This window comes from Anas platyrhynchos, chromosome 1 (genome assembly GCF_047663525.1).
Source record: "Anas platyrhynchos isolate ZD024472 breed Pekin duck chromosome 1, IASCAAS_PekinDuck_T2T, whole genome shotgun sequence".
Classification (NCBI taxonomy): Eukaryota; Metazoa; Chordata; class Aves; order Anseriformes; family Anatidae; genus Anas; species Anas platyrhynchos.
The window spans coordinates 200930413-200946181 of record NC_092587.1 but is presented as its reverse complement, the minus strand read 5'-3'; the positions used below and the strand labels follow the sequence as shown (position 1 = coordinate 200946181).

Below are 15769 nucleotides of genomic sequence, written 5' to 3'. Positions count from 1 at the left end.
GAAAGTGCTCCCTGAGTGCAGGGAGAGAGAGAGAAAAGCTGCTCCCTGACAGGGCGGCTCCAGCCCCGCCCTCTGACAGCCCTGGCGGCCATTTGGCAGTTCTGCCTGCCCCCCGCGCCACAAGCTGGCTGAGGCCTTGGGCTGTCCCCAGCACGGCTGTCAGCAGAAGGCAGCTGCAGATGAGCTGAGGCTGGAGGCAGGATGTGGTGGGGCATCTGAATTCCTGGGGCACTGTCCTGTTCCTTTCAGTGATGTCAGCGTACAGCTCCGAGCGCCCTCCTGTTGCTGGCAGCTGGGCGCTGCTACTCCCACTCTTCTGCGATGAAGCTGCAGCACAAAGCACTGCGCAGAGCCCGAAGCGCCTGTCTCCTGATGTGGGCGGGCCGTGGCTGGTGTGCCGGGGCTTGTGTGAGGTCATGGATGCCTGTGGGAGACAGAGAGGTGTAGGTTAGGGCCTGAGCAGGTGATGGGCAAGCCCCTGCCTTCCCCCCACACCACCACCCAAGGGGAGGGGTGGCCCAGGACCAGCCAGCCCCCCTGCGCGTACCGAGCCCTTGCTCCTGCTCGCTGCTCTGAACAGGCCCATCCAGAAGTCTCTGGGACGGCTCTTGTTTCTGGCACGTTGCTGGCTTGTCTGCTGGTGTATCTTTGGTGCAGGAAGACTGCGCTTGGCCTCCCTGCTCGGCAGCAACCTGCATGGGGAGAGCAAGAGCACAGGTAGGTGATGGAAGGGATGTCAGCCCTTGTATATGCCTTTTTGGTTGTACATGCACACGGAGTGATCTGGAAGGAGAGGGGATTATGGAATTCGCACGGCAAAAATATCAAGCATGCAAAAGAAATCCTGAAGTTGTTGGAAGCAGTTCAACTCCCTGAGAAAGTGGCAGTCATGCACATTAGAGCACACCAAAAAGCAAACTCAGAATTGGAAAAAGGAAATGAGCTGGCGGACAGAGAGGCAAAACATGCAGCCAAAAGGGAGGTGAAAACAGAAGGGGCCCTGATCCCTGATGGGCAAATCTCCCTAGAAGGTAAGCCCAAATATACCAAAGAAGATCAGAAATTAATTACTGATCTAGAAGGTTCCTATAAGGAGGAGGGGTGGGCTCTTACCCCCCAAGGGAAAATGATTATTCCCTCTTATATGATATGGCCCTTGGTAAGAGAGGAACATAGAAAGGCACTGGGGGGCTGAAGCCTTATATAAGCATTTGATCAGAAAAATTGTAGCAAGGAATCTATACACCACTGTGAGACAAGTGACTCAGCAGTGTGACCTTTGCCTCCAGACTAATCCCCAAAGTACTCCAAAATTAGAGATAGGCCAAATTGGAAAAGGGAATGGGCCTGGACAGCAATGGCAGATTGATTTTTCGGAACTCCCAAGAAAAGGGGGGTATCGATACATGTTGGTATTAACTGACACGTTTTCAGGTTGGCCAGAGGCGTTTCCTACCAGAACAGCCAAGGCTAGGGAAGTGGTAAGAATACTAATGCAGGAAATAATACCACGTTTTGGAGTACCAGCTACTATATCCTCTGACACGGGACCACATTTTATTTCAAGAATAGTGCAACAAATCAGCCGCCATCTAGGTATAGATTGGCAACTTCATACCCCATATCGCCCTCAGTCAAGTGGCCAGGTAGAAAAGATGAACCACTTGATCAAACAACAGATTGTAAAATTGGGACAGGAGGCTAATCTGGGCTGGCCTCACTCTCTTCCTTTGGCTCTCTTACGCATACGAACAAGGCCAAGAGCAAAGGAGGGACTGAGCCCTTTTGAAAACCTGTATGGACGACCCTATGGAGTGCAGAAGGGGCAGAAGGGGATGTCCGCACAAGCAGGAGACGAAATTATGACATCCTACATGGTGGCATTAGGGAAACAGTTAGATAAAATTGGAAAACATGTAGCTGGAACCCGGAGTAGGGGTTTGGATAGACCTATACACAATGTACAACCTGGAGATTGTATATATGTAAAATCTCTTACAGAAAAAACTCTTGGGAACCCCAATGGGAAGGACCCTTTCAGGTGCTGCTTACGTCATACACTGCAGTAAAAATTAAAGAACAACCTGCTTGGATTCACCACACGAGAATCAACAAGTCAACACAAGGTCCATGGACACTTGAAACGACGGGACCAAGTAAGTGTAAATTGAAAAGGCAACATGCGTAGACTTTGGACATTGCTTGTAACTATTGTATCAGCTCAAGCATGGAAGGAAAACTCGTATGTAAACGTAACCGAAAGAGTGGCCCGGTCTTTAAATTTATCAGACTGTTGGATATGCACTGCACTTCCGAGGGGCAATATGGAAATCCCACTATACGGGATACCCTCCGGAAGTTGGACTAGTGCATTATATAATAATCAGATGTGGTCCACTAAATGTTGGGGAATGGAAAGGGTAGACTATACCCTCCCTGAGGGACCGAAATTTGCTTTACAAGCATGGGGAAATGTTAAAAGTCGGTGTACGGGGGACAATGATATCAGCGAACAAAAGATCTTGCGTAATCTGGGGCTTAGTTTTGGTCGGGAACCTGACTGTTCAAAAACGGAAAATGTAGGGGGATATAATCTAGCCAATTTAAGGTCATCTTGTAATATTACTATCCAAGTAGCATACGACCCTGATAAGGAGTCTGGAGTGGATGGATCTTCGGAAAGTGGGTGCAAATTAGGTATAGGGTATTGGTGGCTATGTGGCGATGGGAGGGCAAGGAAGAATTTACCACCTAATTGGAAGGGTCCCAGGGATGGGACCTCATCCCTCCAGGGATGAAGAATTTACCACCTAATTGGAAGGGTCCCAGGGATGGGACCTCATCCCTCCAGGGATGGGGACTCCACCACTTCCCTGGGCAGCCTGTTCCAATGTCTAACAACCCTTTCGGTAAAGGAGTTCTTCCTAAGATCCAACCTAAAACTCCCCTAGCATGTCCTGCAAAAGTTCTCAGGCGGGTATGTACAGCTTTTGCTAAGACCATACTGGGTGTGCCAGTTCTGCAGGCTCCACCAAGTGCCATCACTCCACGTTGTGGTCTGTGGCAGTTAACAAGCTACCTAAAGAGTCTGAGCCTGGTGTGGGCACTTGGCCTCATTAACATAGAAAGAACTGTCTGGAGCCCATTTTTCACGAGAATGCACACCTGGCTATGTAACATTACATTTTCCTCACCACTTTCCTTTATTTCATTTGTTTTATTTATAGTGGGTAGCTGCAACCACTTGGAAGAAAAAGCAGAAGAGGAGAGAGAAATGCTGCCCAAATGTTTGCAGTGTGATCAGACTTCTGACTGACCTCTTTTAAAATGCACTTGCGTTATTACACATTTGGAGTCACAGTATTCCCCAACACTCTAGTGCAGTCTTTGGCCATCCACCCACTGGCTGCTTCAGAGAAGGAATGAAAACGAAGAGGCTCTAACTCCAGTGGTCACCCTGCTGGCTAAAAAATCACCAGAGCTGAGGGTCACGCACAGAAAGTGGAAGGGGACGGTGCTCCCTGCACCTATAGCTGGATGACGTGGGAAGGTTCAGCCCAAGGAAAAGTCCTGGACAGTGCTAAGAGAAGTTGCAGCCTCCTTTCCTGCTCCTGGGGCAAGGCCTGGGGCCAGCACCCTGCAGTGACCCTCACAGCCTGCGGACTGCTCTGCCCGAATCTCCAGGGTGCAGCAGTCTCCTTGGGGAGGCAGCTCCCTGACAGGGCAGGCTGCAGCCCCTGTTGTGACACGCGATGAGGCAACAGCGGGGCCGTCTGTGACATCACACCACGTCCTGCTCAAAAGCCCTGTGCGCCGCGACCTGCCCTCACTTGGCTGCGAGGCCTTCAGGAGGCAGTGGCTGGTGCTGCTCTGCTGGTGCTGCCGCTGTGATCTTGAGGAGCTGCCTTGCAGAAAGCAGCCAAAGGCACTGGGAAGCAGCGTCCCCGCGTGGGACAATTCCTGCTGACGAGTGGAGGAGGCCCGGAGCGAGATGGAGGCCAGGAGTGCTCCCATCCTGTGCAACGGCCGCCTCATGTGTCCAACACTCATGCACCTCCAGGACGATGGTGAGCCCAACAGGAGGTGCCTGAGGAACAGGCAGCAGCGCAGCCCACTTGAGCTGCAGTTTCTTGTGGGGAGAGAGAGGGAGGGTCTGGGGACATAGACACTGGCCCCATTGGCCACGAGGACTGTGCTGGACGAGAAAGCTGGCTTGCAGTATGACGTCTCTTGCCCTTGCTTTTCAGAGATTGTGAAAGTTTGGGATGCAGTATCCCACTTCATCCGCAGGCAGTTTGCGCTGAACAAGGTGAGCTTGGCAGCCTCATCCTGCCCTCTTACTCTGCTCTTTCCCACAGCCCGCCTCCTCAAGCATCAGAAACACCCCAGCGGTGGCCTGCAAACTGCAGAGGTGTCAGGGGCCCCTTGCTGCTCTGGCAATATGCACAAAAGAAGAGCCCAGCTCCAGCAGAAGGACGGGGTCCATTCTGCCTGGTGCTTGTGTGTTGCCCGTGGCCAGAGTGGGCAGGCCAGCATGTCGCTGGTGCTGGCACTCAAGGCTTTCCCTGCTTGTTGGGAAAATCCATGACATTGAGGCCATCTCCAGGGCTCTGCAGAGTGACACTGCCTGGCAACTTCTCATGAGCAGTGGCCAAGGCATGAGGGCCCATCTTCTTGCTTGGAGAAGCCCCAGAAATACTGACCCGTGTTCCTGATTTCTTGCTTTTCAGGGTGTCACAGTACCTGGGCTGGGCACCTTCTTTGCTGTTAAACAGGACCGGCCCATGGCAGGCGTTAAACTCCTTGACGCAAAGAAGCCCGTCTTCCAGGTTTCGGAGCACTTTGCCAATGTTCATGGGCTCCCTTACAAGAAAGAAACTTTTCCTGGTAAGAAGAGAGATGATTGTCTGGGCTCCCACGCGCGGGGACTTTGGGCTGCATGCTCAGCTGCTGCTGGGAGGGCAGTGGAGGGGTTCCACAGCTCCTCCAGGAGGTCCAGAGAAAGGCCTGAGCTCCTCTCAAGCCAAGGCCCATCAATGCCTTGCACGTCCCTCCAGACACCAGCTCCCAGAAACGTCCCTCCCCATCCTGTTGGCACCCTGATGGCTGCGTTGGTGGTTGACTTCTGCTCTAAGCAGTTCGGACAACAGCAGGTGCAGGCTGACACTGGGCATCAGCTTCTATGGCATCAGCGATGCCCCACGACTGTGCTGCCCCAGGCTCTTGGAGCTCTGTCTTTCAGGGATTCTCTTCCTCCAGACGAGCAGTCAGCAAGACAGCTCTGTAGCAGTGCTGGAGGGCCCAGAAGCTACCCAACTGGGACTGCCCTCCTCTGCAGGCCTGTCTTAGTTATTTTCTCCTTGCTTCCTCTCCCTCAGGAATACCTCCATTTGTTTTCCTGAATTATGCCTGGTTGTCCTTGGACATCGGCATTCCTCGGGACACCGTGCAGCGCTGCATTCAGGAGACCCTGCTCTTTCTCTCCTACACCCTTGCAAAGAAGCAGGCTGTGGATTTCATCTTCAAGGACATCGGCCGTCTGGTCTTCCGCCAGAACAGAGTCCAAATGCACTTTTCCTCCGACTTTGTTCACAACCTGAATAGCAACGGCCAGCTGTTGAAATGCCGCCTCACTGTAAGTTTCTCACTGCACCAGCACAGCCCAGGGCTCCTGGGAAATGCCCCGAGAGGCCGTTGGGAGGGACTTCTCCTTCTGGGTCAGACGCGTCTCCTGATGAGGCACAGGAGTCTGGCCCCTGCACAAAGCCAGGCAGTGATTTGCCGGGTGCAGGCACTTGCTGGGCAGCTTGTGCTGCTTGTAAGGAGGGGTGAACACTAAGCCCTGCAAGCTCTGCCCGTGGGCAGCTTTCTGCCTGAGCAGCCGCGATGCCTTCATTGGCACGGGCATCCCTTCCTGTCCATGGTCTCACCCACGACTGTCTCTCCTGCAGAGTTTAAGCACAACGGAGTTGGCCACATCGGAGAGAAAAAGCATGGTCTCACATCCAGCTTCTCGAGGTGTCATCATCTTTCCCAGGTGGGTGCATTGCTTCTGCAGCCCTTGGCTGAGAGTTTTGGCAGCTTTTCAGCTCCTCTCCGGAAGGTCAGCAGTGCCAGGGCTTGCCCAGTGCTCAGGGAGGAGCTGGAGGGGGACTTTTCCAAGCACTGGTTCCTCCTCCACTCCACACCGATTCTTGCTTGTTTTGGGGGCATTCTCTTTGTGTACCAAGGGCTGGGAGGATGTCTATTCCCTGCCCAGCCCACAGCAAGCCCCTCTCAGATGCTGGCACCAAGACCAGCACCCTACAGCCCTAGAATGTGGTGCCCTGTAGTCACACTGCCTTGGTCTTTCTTCCAGGATTGGGCTCTACATACCTCGGGGAAGAGCTGCAGGGGAAGGGTCTCTCCAAGCACCCAAGGGTTCTGCTTTGGAGAAGAAGGGAGACGCAAGTGTGGAGGGAGAGTCTACCAGAAGAGGTAATGTGAGAGCGGGCTCTTGGGAGTGACAGCCCCTGGGAGACCTCTCTGCCCTTCCCTTCTGAATGTCCTCCTGAGGGCAAGGGGTACAGAGGCGAGGCTGGAAGGCTGCGCTTTGCACAGGATGAGGCCCCTCCTCTGACCCCAGTTCCCTGTGGCAGTAGCTCTGCTGGGCCTTCGTAGGAACCAGAATGGCAGGGCAGCCCCGCGCTTCCCATAGCATTCAACAGGATTAGATGTGTCCAAAGGTAGAATGTGGGGTACAGTGGCAGCAGGGAGTCCCAGGACTCCCATCCCCACCTGAGCAGTTGCAAGCCCAATAAAGACTGTTACTTCCTGCTGGAGGGACCAGCACGGGCTTCGTAGTGTGCCGATTTCACAGAACACAGAATGGTTTTAGGATGGGAGCTACCTGAAGACGTCAGCTTGGCCAAACCCCTGCTCAAACTGGGCAACCCAGCACCAGTGTCCAAGGAGCATGTCCTGTGCAGATGACTCCCATCCCCACCCGTGAAATGCCAGTGGCCAAGGAGACTCCCTTCTCGGCCAACCCATCTCCCAGCTTGCTCTGCCTTTTACAAGTAGCACCGGATCCAGCAGGGAGGCTCATTCCCTGCCTCTTTGTGTGGCCACCAAGGAGCAGCACTGACGAGCCTTCTCGTTTCCTCCTTACAGGGATGCCTCCTATTAAGAGCCAGCTGCTCACACCCCAGAGTCTCTCTCTATCCAGACTCTCCAAGATGAAAGGGGAGGCAAAGCTGAGCCAGGCTGCAGTGGAAAAAGAGCCTTCTCGCAGGTGAGGCTGGGGGGAGCCTAAAAGAAGCAGCCCCTCGGCTTTTCTTGAGTCATCAAGCGGCTTTCCTTAGACATGGGGACTTGGTGAATTCCACAGGGGTCCCGACACATGCCCCACCAACTTCCCTTTCCCTGCTGGGGACCTGATTGGTGAGCAAAAACTAGAGCAGGAAATCCTCCTCTTCTGTGCTTGCAGGCTGCTGACAACCCGTGAGGAAAGCTCCTCAAGAATGGCAGAAGAGGGGAAGGGCAAGCTCTGTGCTGTGGCCTGGCCCCAAACTCAAGCCCCTGCCTGTGAGGGTCAACGGAGAGGAGGACAGGTAGCCACTGCATCTTTGTGCCCATTGCCGGGTTGTTTCACGGGTTGCCATCATGGAGATTTGACATTTCTTTAATAACTGCATGCCCTTGTGCCCTGTAGGAAAAATGCTGCTTGAGACACGGGCCCATGGTATGACAAGTGCTTTCAAGCACTCGAGAAGGAACCTTTCTCTTCTCTCAGGGGGCCATGTGCACACTCTTCCCCTCTTAGCTCTGCAAGGAAGCTTCTCTCCAAGAGAAAAGCGTGCACTTTCTGAGCCTTGTTTTCCTCTGAGAAGGACAAGGGCTCCTGCAAAGCCCACTGCAGTGAAAGTGTTCTTGCCCTTAGTTTCAGAGGCTGAGGGTGTTACCCTTTCATGCTGCCTTTCTGAGAGAAAGCAGGCTGCAGGGAAACTGCCCTGAGCCTGCGGAAACCCTGAGGGGACGACTGCCCCACTGCCATGGGACAGCTCCCACGTTAGCACCCCCATCTAAAAACGTTCCTTGTTTCTGCTTCCCCTGTAGCAGAAGACGCAGAAGGAAATGCAGGGGCTGCAGACAGAGAGCACATCCTCCATGGCACTTGTGGAATGGAAAAAGTCTCTGCAGATGGTGCCAGTGGACATGAAACAGCAGCATGTCCTAATCCCTCACCCGCCGGAGAAGAAGGCTGAGGCAGCTCCTCTGAGCAAACCGAGTGCCAGGTAAGTGTGGGCCAGCTTCCAAAAAAGGCCAGGAAAAGCTGAGCTGCAGCAGGCTGCCCGAGGGATCCAGCATGCGGGTTGCTCAGCTCTGGGCTTTGGCTCTCCATCCCCTGGCTGCCTCGCGGAGAGAATGACCGTGGAGAGGCCCTGCCTCCAGCTGTCCCCCTGCAGACCCAAAGTCCTAAAGCTCCCCTGCAGCTGACAGTGACGCACCCACAATGGAAGGAGGCTGTGCTCCCTGCTTTTGGGCAGACAGGTGAGGACCTTCAGAGCCCACCTGAGAGTTTTTTTCTCTGTTGCTGCAGCTGCCTTTCAGTGCGGACTGAGCGCGTGAGGAAACAGCTGGAGAGGAGAGGGGAGGTCCTGCAGAAAGACAAGACCAAGAGCAGAGCTGTCGACATCCCTGGAAATTCTGCAGAGGATCTTCTGATTTGGTAAACCTCTCCTGCAACAGCCTTCATTCCACTAGCAACAGCCCCTTCCTTGGGCAATGAGGCCCCCAGGCTCACGAGAACCCTTGCCCTGGCCTTCCGTAGCTGCTTGGCCAAAGGTCTCCAGCCCGGTCTCACACAGCGCCTCGGCCTGGCGCTGCGTAGATTCCCTGTCACTGGCTGGGACTCGAGGGGCCCCCACAAGGCCACACAGAGCCTTGGGACTCCTGCATATGCACGCTGCACAGGACTGGGGCTGAAGGGAGCAGGGAGTGTCACTCTGCTGCCCTCACTGGAACAGAAACTTGAACCCTTTCTTTTTCTCTCCCTAGCGTTGGTGAGAAAATCCCTGTGCTTCCAATGCCAAAGATGACACGAGCATCAGGGAAACCAGCGAGGACCCCTCGCAGCTGGGAGCAGCTGCGAGCCCAATAAAGTCTTTTGCTTCCTGCTGGAAGGACCAGACGGGCTTTGTAGTGTTCTGATTTCACAGAAACACAGAATGGTTGAGGTTGGAAGGTACCTGAAGAGGTCAGCTTGGCCAACCCCCTGCTCAAACATTGCTACCCAGCACCAGTGTCCAAGGAGCATGTCCTGTGGAGATGGCTTTCAAGTGTCTCCCCTTGAGGAGGGAGACTCTACAGCCTCACTGGAGAACCCGTGAGAGGACTCGCTCACCCACACACTACAGAAATGGATCCTGAGGTTCAGATGGAAGCCACTGTGTTTGCTTCTGCGCCCATCGCCTCCTGTCCTGTCATTGGGCTCCACTGAAATGAGCCTGGCTCCATTGCCTTTGCACCCTGCCCGCAGGCATGCAGTTATCCACTGATCCCCCCCTGAGCTTTCTCTTCTCCAGGCTAAACAGTCCCATCTCTCCCAGCCTCTCTTCATAGGAGAGATGCTCTGTTCCCTCAATAATCCACCTCACAATTTTTGTGGGACTGTTAAGCAGTTCAAGTAGCACCACTCGTGGCCTGCCAAGACAGCCACGAAGGCCTCCTAGCTGAGGCTGCTGATTCTCCCTTGCTGAAAGACAGGTGCCCTTAGGATCCAGCATCAGATCCTGCCTGTGCCTGGAGAGCTGGGAAGAGCTGGGAGCTCTTGATCCTTCCAGGGTGGAACTTCCAAGGTAACGGCTCACTGCAACCTTCCCTTTGGTCCCAGGAAATAAAAAAAAAAAGGCATCAAGCACCTGCCCTCACTCCTCACTCAGCCCAGAATTAGCAACAAGTCTTCCTTCCCTGCTGGTACTGCTGCCAAGGGAGCTTTGAAGTTAAGAGCCTCTTTTTGGAAAACAGCTTTTCCATGACCTCTCGGGTCTGCACATGGCCAAAAAGCAGAGAGAGAGAGAGAGTTTGAAACCTGGGAGAAAAGAAGGAAGGAAAGCCAGCAGGGACTTTAAATCTGCACAGCACAAAACTGAAGGACAAGTTGATTTTTTTTTGTCACATCACTCATACAAGAGAGTGAAGAGCTCTCTTTCTCTCACATGCTCTCACAGTTTTCATTCTCTCCTCCTAAAACTTTCGGGGACTTTGATCCCTCATCAGGCAGCCTCGATGCAAGTTGCTGTCAATTCCACTTGGGTGGAATACCTCTTGCTGAATTGCTGCCTTTGGCCTTAGAGATCCCAATCTATAGGCATCCTTTGAACTGATTTCCTCAAATCCCTTTTAAGCACATCATCCTGAAGTCTACTGAACCCGGCCCATGTAATCTGCTACGTCACATAATGCTGAAAGCTTGTGACCGAGTGAGGGTGCCACGGAGAAAACCTCCGTGTTGTGGAGCACACGCTCGTCCCTCAGGACACCTCACAGACCATGTGCAACGTGGCCATCTGACACATGGAGACACTGAGGGAGGGTGCCAGGCACAAGCTCTATATTAAACACTCGTGAAGCATTCCTTCTTCCTTATTCCCTTTCGAGATTTCATGAATAAACGAATGGCAGTTCTAGCATTTCCTTCCCACACCCAAATGGATCACCTTGCACACCCCCTGGGGCACTCTCGAGGATTGTATGGGACTGAAAGGAGAGAGTTTCCTTCTCAGTGCTGGCATGCTCGGCTCAGCTGTGGCCCTACAGGAAAGGGGATCTACAGGAAAGTGCTCCCTGAGTGCAGGGAGAGAGAGAGAAAAGCTGCTCCCTGACAGGGCGGCTCCAGCCCCGCCCTCTGACAGCCCTGGCGGCCATTTGGCAGTTCTGCCTGCCCCCCGCGCCACAAGCTGGCTGAGGCCTTGGGCTGTCCCCAGCACGGCTGCCAGTGGTGTCGGGCGGCATCTAGAGCCAAGAGGCCTTTCTTCTTTTTTGTGCTGAAGGAAACTTTGTGCTGTCTGGAGCGAGCAGTGCCACTTTTCTCCGCATTCCGGGGCTGTCATGGTAAGTGACATGGCCTCTCACTTTGAGGGCCCTGTTTTTCGTCAGCATTTGTGAGGGGCTTCTGCATCCCCCCCGCTCACTTGTTGCGGCCAGGGCTTCCCCCCAGGATGTCTGGGCAAGGCCCATGCCGCTGGGCAGGCTCTGGGTGGGCCTCGTCCCCTGCAGGGGCAGGCGTCTGCCGCTGAGCCCACAGCCCATGAGCAGCTCCTGCACTCGCAGCTGCCCCTGCGCGGGCTGCTGCCGCTGCTTCTGGAACCTTCCTGCAGCCTCTGGTGCCTGCTTGGCGGCGGCTCGTTGGGCTTGGCAGCCTGGGATCTGCCCCTTGCTGCTCTGGCAGTATGCACAAAAGAAGAGCCCAGCTCCAGCAGAAGGACGGGTCCATTCTGCCTGGTGCTTGTGTGTTGTCCGTGGCCAGAGTGGGCAGGCCAGCATGTCGCTGGTGCTGGCACTCAAGGCTTTCCCTACTTGTTGGGAACTGGTTGGAGGGAACTCTTTGGGGGATTTTTATTGAGCTGAGGGTGTTGGCTGTGCTCTTACTAGCCCAGCGTCACTTTAGAGGGAAAAAAGGAGGGAACTGGGAAAATCCGTGACATCAAGGCCATCTCCAGGGCTCTGCAGAGTGACACTGCCTGGCACCTTCTCATGAGCAGTGGCCAAGGCATGAGGGCCCATCTTCTTGCTTGGAGAAGCCCCAGAAATCCTGACCCGTGTTCCTGATTTCTTGCTTTTCAGGGTGTCACAGTACCTGGGCTGGGCACCTTCTTTGCTGTTAAACAGGAGCAGCCCATGGCAGGCGTTAAGCTCCTTGATGCAAAGAAGCCCGTCTTCCAGGTTTCGGAGCACTTTGCCAATGTTCATGGGCTCCCTTACAAGAAAGAAACTTTTCCTGGTAAGAAGAGAGATGATTGTCTGGGCTCCCACGCGCGGGGACTTTGGGCTGCATGCTCAGCTGCTGCTGGGAGGGCAGTGGAGGGGTTCCACAGCTCCTCCAGGAGGTCCAGAGAAAGGCCTGAGCTCCTCTCAAGCCAGGGCCCACCAATGCTTTGACTCTTCCAGGAACCACAGGGTTTTCCCCAGGAAGAAGGCAGCTCATCCAGCAGCGTGGACAGGGAGGCTGCAGATGAGGGGTACAGAGCGCCTCCCCAGACACCTGGAGGTCAAGAGTCAAAGCCATCAGCATGTCCCAGCCCCAGTGAGCACAGCACTGCGGTGCTGGTTGAGAGCCAGTGACGTGCACGACATGCCTCCAGTGTCTCTGAGGAAGAGCTGGATGAAACAGCCGAGATTGTTGTTGCTGCAGTGCTACTCCATTCTGTAGCCATCATGCAGGGAGCCACGAGCAAGGATCCAACTGCTCCCTTGGCCACATGGGCCAGGGTGCCTCCTCCCATCCCAGAGCCTGTTGACTGTACAGCAGTTGACGAAACCGGAGCAGTGGCTTCTCCCTTGGCTACGGTTCCTGGGCACCAGGTAAGCCCAGCGCGTGTGGTGGTCTCCAGGCACCGAGGGCAGCCCGAGGCAGAAGCAGTGCGTGGGGTGTGCGTGCTGGGGAGCTGCCTGCTGCTCTCCATTCCCAAACGCCCCAGGCACAAGGGCTGACATCCCTTCCATCACCTACCTGTGCTCTTGCTCTCCCCATGCAGGTTGCTGCCGAGCAGAGAGGCCAAGCGCAGTCTTCCTGCACCAAAGATACACCAGCAGACAAGCCAGCAACGTGCCAGAAACAAGAGCCGTCCTGGGGACTTTTGGATGGGCCTGTTCAGAGCAGCGAGCAGGAGCAAGGGCTAGGAAAACGCAGGGGGGCTGGCTGGTCCTGGGCCACCCCTCCCCTTGGGTGCTGGTGCGGGGGGAAGGCAGGGGCTTGCCCATCACCTGCTCAGGCCCTAACCTACACCTCTCTGTCTCCCACAGGCATCCATGACCTCGCACAAGCCCCTGCACGCCAGCCACAGCCCGCCCACATCAGGAGAGCTCTGCGGGCTCTGCGCAGGGCTTTGTGCTGCAGCTTCATCCCAGAAGAGTGGGAGTAGCAGCAATGTATCAGCAATGTAGCCCGGTGGTCGTGGGCAGGGGTCTTTCAGGATGAAGGCAACGAGGAAGAGGAGGTTAAACTCTCTTTACCTTTGTGGACTTGGACCTTCTGTTGGATAGTTTAGGCCTTTTTTTGCTTATCTTTGCCTTGTTTCCTGCCAACAAGTTGTTCCTTCTTTCTTAACGAGATGTTCATTCTTCCCTCATCCGTTAGCCTTGAACGATATCTTCTTTTTACATCTGCTTCTCATCTACATCCCTATAATTAGGATATTTTTAGGTTCTCATCCACATCCCCAATACTTAAGGTACTTTACCATGTATGTAATGTAGCTAGATACTAGTTCAGATAGTTTTTTTAACATCTTCCCCATCTCAATTGCCCCCTTTTCTTCTAAATCAATAAAGTCTTTTACTTCGTACTTATTCTCGGCCCCCTCTCCATACCTATTTGTAAGCACATATTCCTTTGAAACATTGTAATATCAGGAAAACAAATATTCCGTAAAATAACAGAACCAGGCCCGTAGTAAACAATTGTTTTAACCATGTCAAACTTGGTAACCAAACTTGGGATGAGCGGGCCGTGCCAGCCCGCAGCGTGGCATTGGCGGCCTTGTTGCCATCCCCAGGGCACGGCTGAAGGGGATATTGTGGGTTTGATTTGCAAGGACGGGGAGAATTTGGGATGCAGTATCCCACTTCATCCGCAGGCAGTTCGCGCTGAACAAGGTGGGCTTTGCAGCCTCATGCTGCCCTCTTCCTCTGCTCTTTCCCAGAGCTGCCACCCCACAGAACGCACTTGTGGACCTGAAATCGAAGTCTCTGCAGATGGCAGCAGTGCCTATGAAGCAGCAGCATGTCCTCATCCCTCACCCCCCAGAGGAGAACACTGAGGCAGATCCTGTGAGGAAATCAATGCCAAGCAAGTGTGGGCGAGCTCCCACAAAGGCAATGGGAAAGATGAGCTGCAGCAGGCTGGGCTCTCACTGGCACCCTTCTCCCTGAAGGGAGCAGGGAGCGTCACTCAGCTCTCCTCACTGGAGCGGAATCTTGAACCTTTCCAGAGAATCACAGAATGGCTTGGGTTGCAATTGATGTTAAAGATCTTCTATTCCCTCCCGCCCCCTGCCATGAGCAGGGATGCCATTCACTAGAGCAAGTAGCCCAGTGCCTCATCCAAACAGGTCTTGAAGACCTCCAGGGATGGGGCATCCACGGCTTCTCTGGGCAAGCTGTTCCAGTGCCTCACCACCCTCTGTGTGAAGAAATTTTGTGGCCACCAAGGAGCAGCTCTGACTAGCCTTCTCTTTTCCTCCTTACAGGGATGCCTCCTGCTATTAAGAGCCGGCTGCTCACACCCCAGAGTCGCTCTCCAGCCAGACTCTCCAGGGCGACAGGGAAGGCACAGCTGGGCCAGGCTGCTGGGGAAAAAGAGCCTTCTCCCAAATGAGGCTGGGGGAAAGCCATAGAAGGCAGCCCCAGAGCTCTTCCCCTTGAGTCATCGAGAAGCTTTCCTTGCACGCAGGGACTTGTTGAACTCCACAATGGGCCTGACACATGTCCCACTGACGGCAGGTTCCTGCCTGGGCACCCAGCAGGTGAGCAAAATCTCTCGCCGCAAATCCTCCTCTGTTAGGTAGCCACGGTGGTCCGCCTACCTGAGTTGTTAGAAGGGAAATGTTTCTGGAGATGTGACATTTTGACAGTTATTGTGCCTTCTTCAGTGCCTTCTTCATGATTAAAGAGGAGCTCCCCATGGTGGGCTTTGAGCTCCTTGATGTAAAGAAGCCCATCTTCGATGTTTCAGACACCTTTCCCAGTATTCACGGGCTCCCTTACAAGAAAGAAACTTTTCCAGATAAGAAGAGAGATGAATGTCGGGGCTCCAATGTGCAAGGATGTGGGCTGCATGCTCAGCTGCTGCTGGGAAGGCAGTGGAGGGGTTCCACAGCTCCTCCAGGAGGTCCAGAGAAAGGCCTGAGTACCTCAGAAGCCAAAACCTGCCAATGCTTTGCACCTTCTGGCAGGCAGCAGCTGCCGGAAATGTCCCTCTCCATGCTGTTGGCACCCTGATGGCTGCGTTGGTGGTTGGCTTCTCCTCTTGGCATCTGGCACAGCTGCAGGTGCAGAGCAGCAGCAGGGCATCAGTGCTGGAGGGCCCAGCAGCTATGCAAATGTGACTGCCCTCCTCTGCAGGCCTGTGTAGTTACTTTGCTCCTTGCTTCTTTTCCGTAAGGTGTAATTCGATTTGTTTTCCTGAATTATGCCTGGCTGTCCTTGGACACAAGGGCACATTGCAGTGCTGCATTGGGAGGGCCTTGTCCTTCTGGGTCAGACGCGTCTCCTGATGAGGCACAGGAGCCTTGCGCCTGACAAAGCCAGGCAGTGATTTACCAGGTGCAGGCACTCGCTGCGCAGCTTGTGCTGCTTGTAAGGAGGGGTGAACACTAAGCCCTGCAAGCTGTGCCCGTGGGCAGCTTTCTGCCTGAGCAGCCGCAATGCCTCCGTTGGAAAGGGCATCCCTTCCTGGCCATGGTCTCAGCCAGGACTGTCTCTCCTGCAGAGGCTAGGCACAACAGATTTGGCCACATGGGAGAGAAAAAGCATAGTCCCACATCCAGCTTCTGGGGGTGTCCTCATC

The 15769-nt window shown here is 54.4% G+C and overlaps 2 protein-coding genes across 2 annotated transcripts in view; both read left to right on the top strand.

The window, feature by feature from the left end:
* The first annotated feature begins 704 nt into the window (after window positions 1-704).
* Window positions 705-9172, top strand: LOC119717109 (uncharacterized). Its single transcript, XM_072032818.1, has 13 exons — window positions 705-1031; window positions 2002-2156; window positions 3228-4067; window positions 4248-4309; window positions 4731-4887; window positions 5379-5635; window positions 5952-6037; window positions 6359-6477; window positions 7153-7273; window positions 7469-7592; window positions 8098-8276; window positions 8582-8710; window positions 9040-9172. Exons 3-13 carry the CDS (start codon window positions 3992-3994, stop codon window positions 9140-9142), a joined length of 1413 nt encoding a protein of 470 aa, XP_071888919.1. The 5' UTR covers window positions 705-1031; window positions 2002-2156; window positions 3228-3991; the 3' UTR covers window positions 9143-9172.
* A 135-nt stretch (window positions 9173-9307) lies between these two features.
* LOC119716545 (uncharacterized) overlaps window positions 9308-15769 on the top strand; it is a 79558-nt gene continuing 73096 nt past the window's right edge. The window contains exons 1-6 of the mRNA XM_072032820.1: window positions 9308-11094; window positions 11827-11983; window positions 12151-12564; window positions 12738-13199; window positions 13905-14050; window positions 14451-14726. The gene's annotated coding sequence lies outside the window, so the exon portion shown is untranslated. The remainder of the gene's footprint in view (window positions 11095-11826; window positions 11984-12150; window positions 12565-12737; window positions 13200-13904; window positions 14051-14450; window positions 14727-15769) is intronic.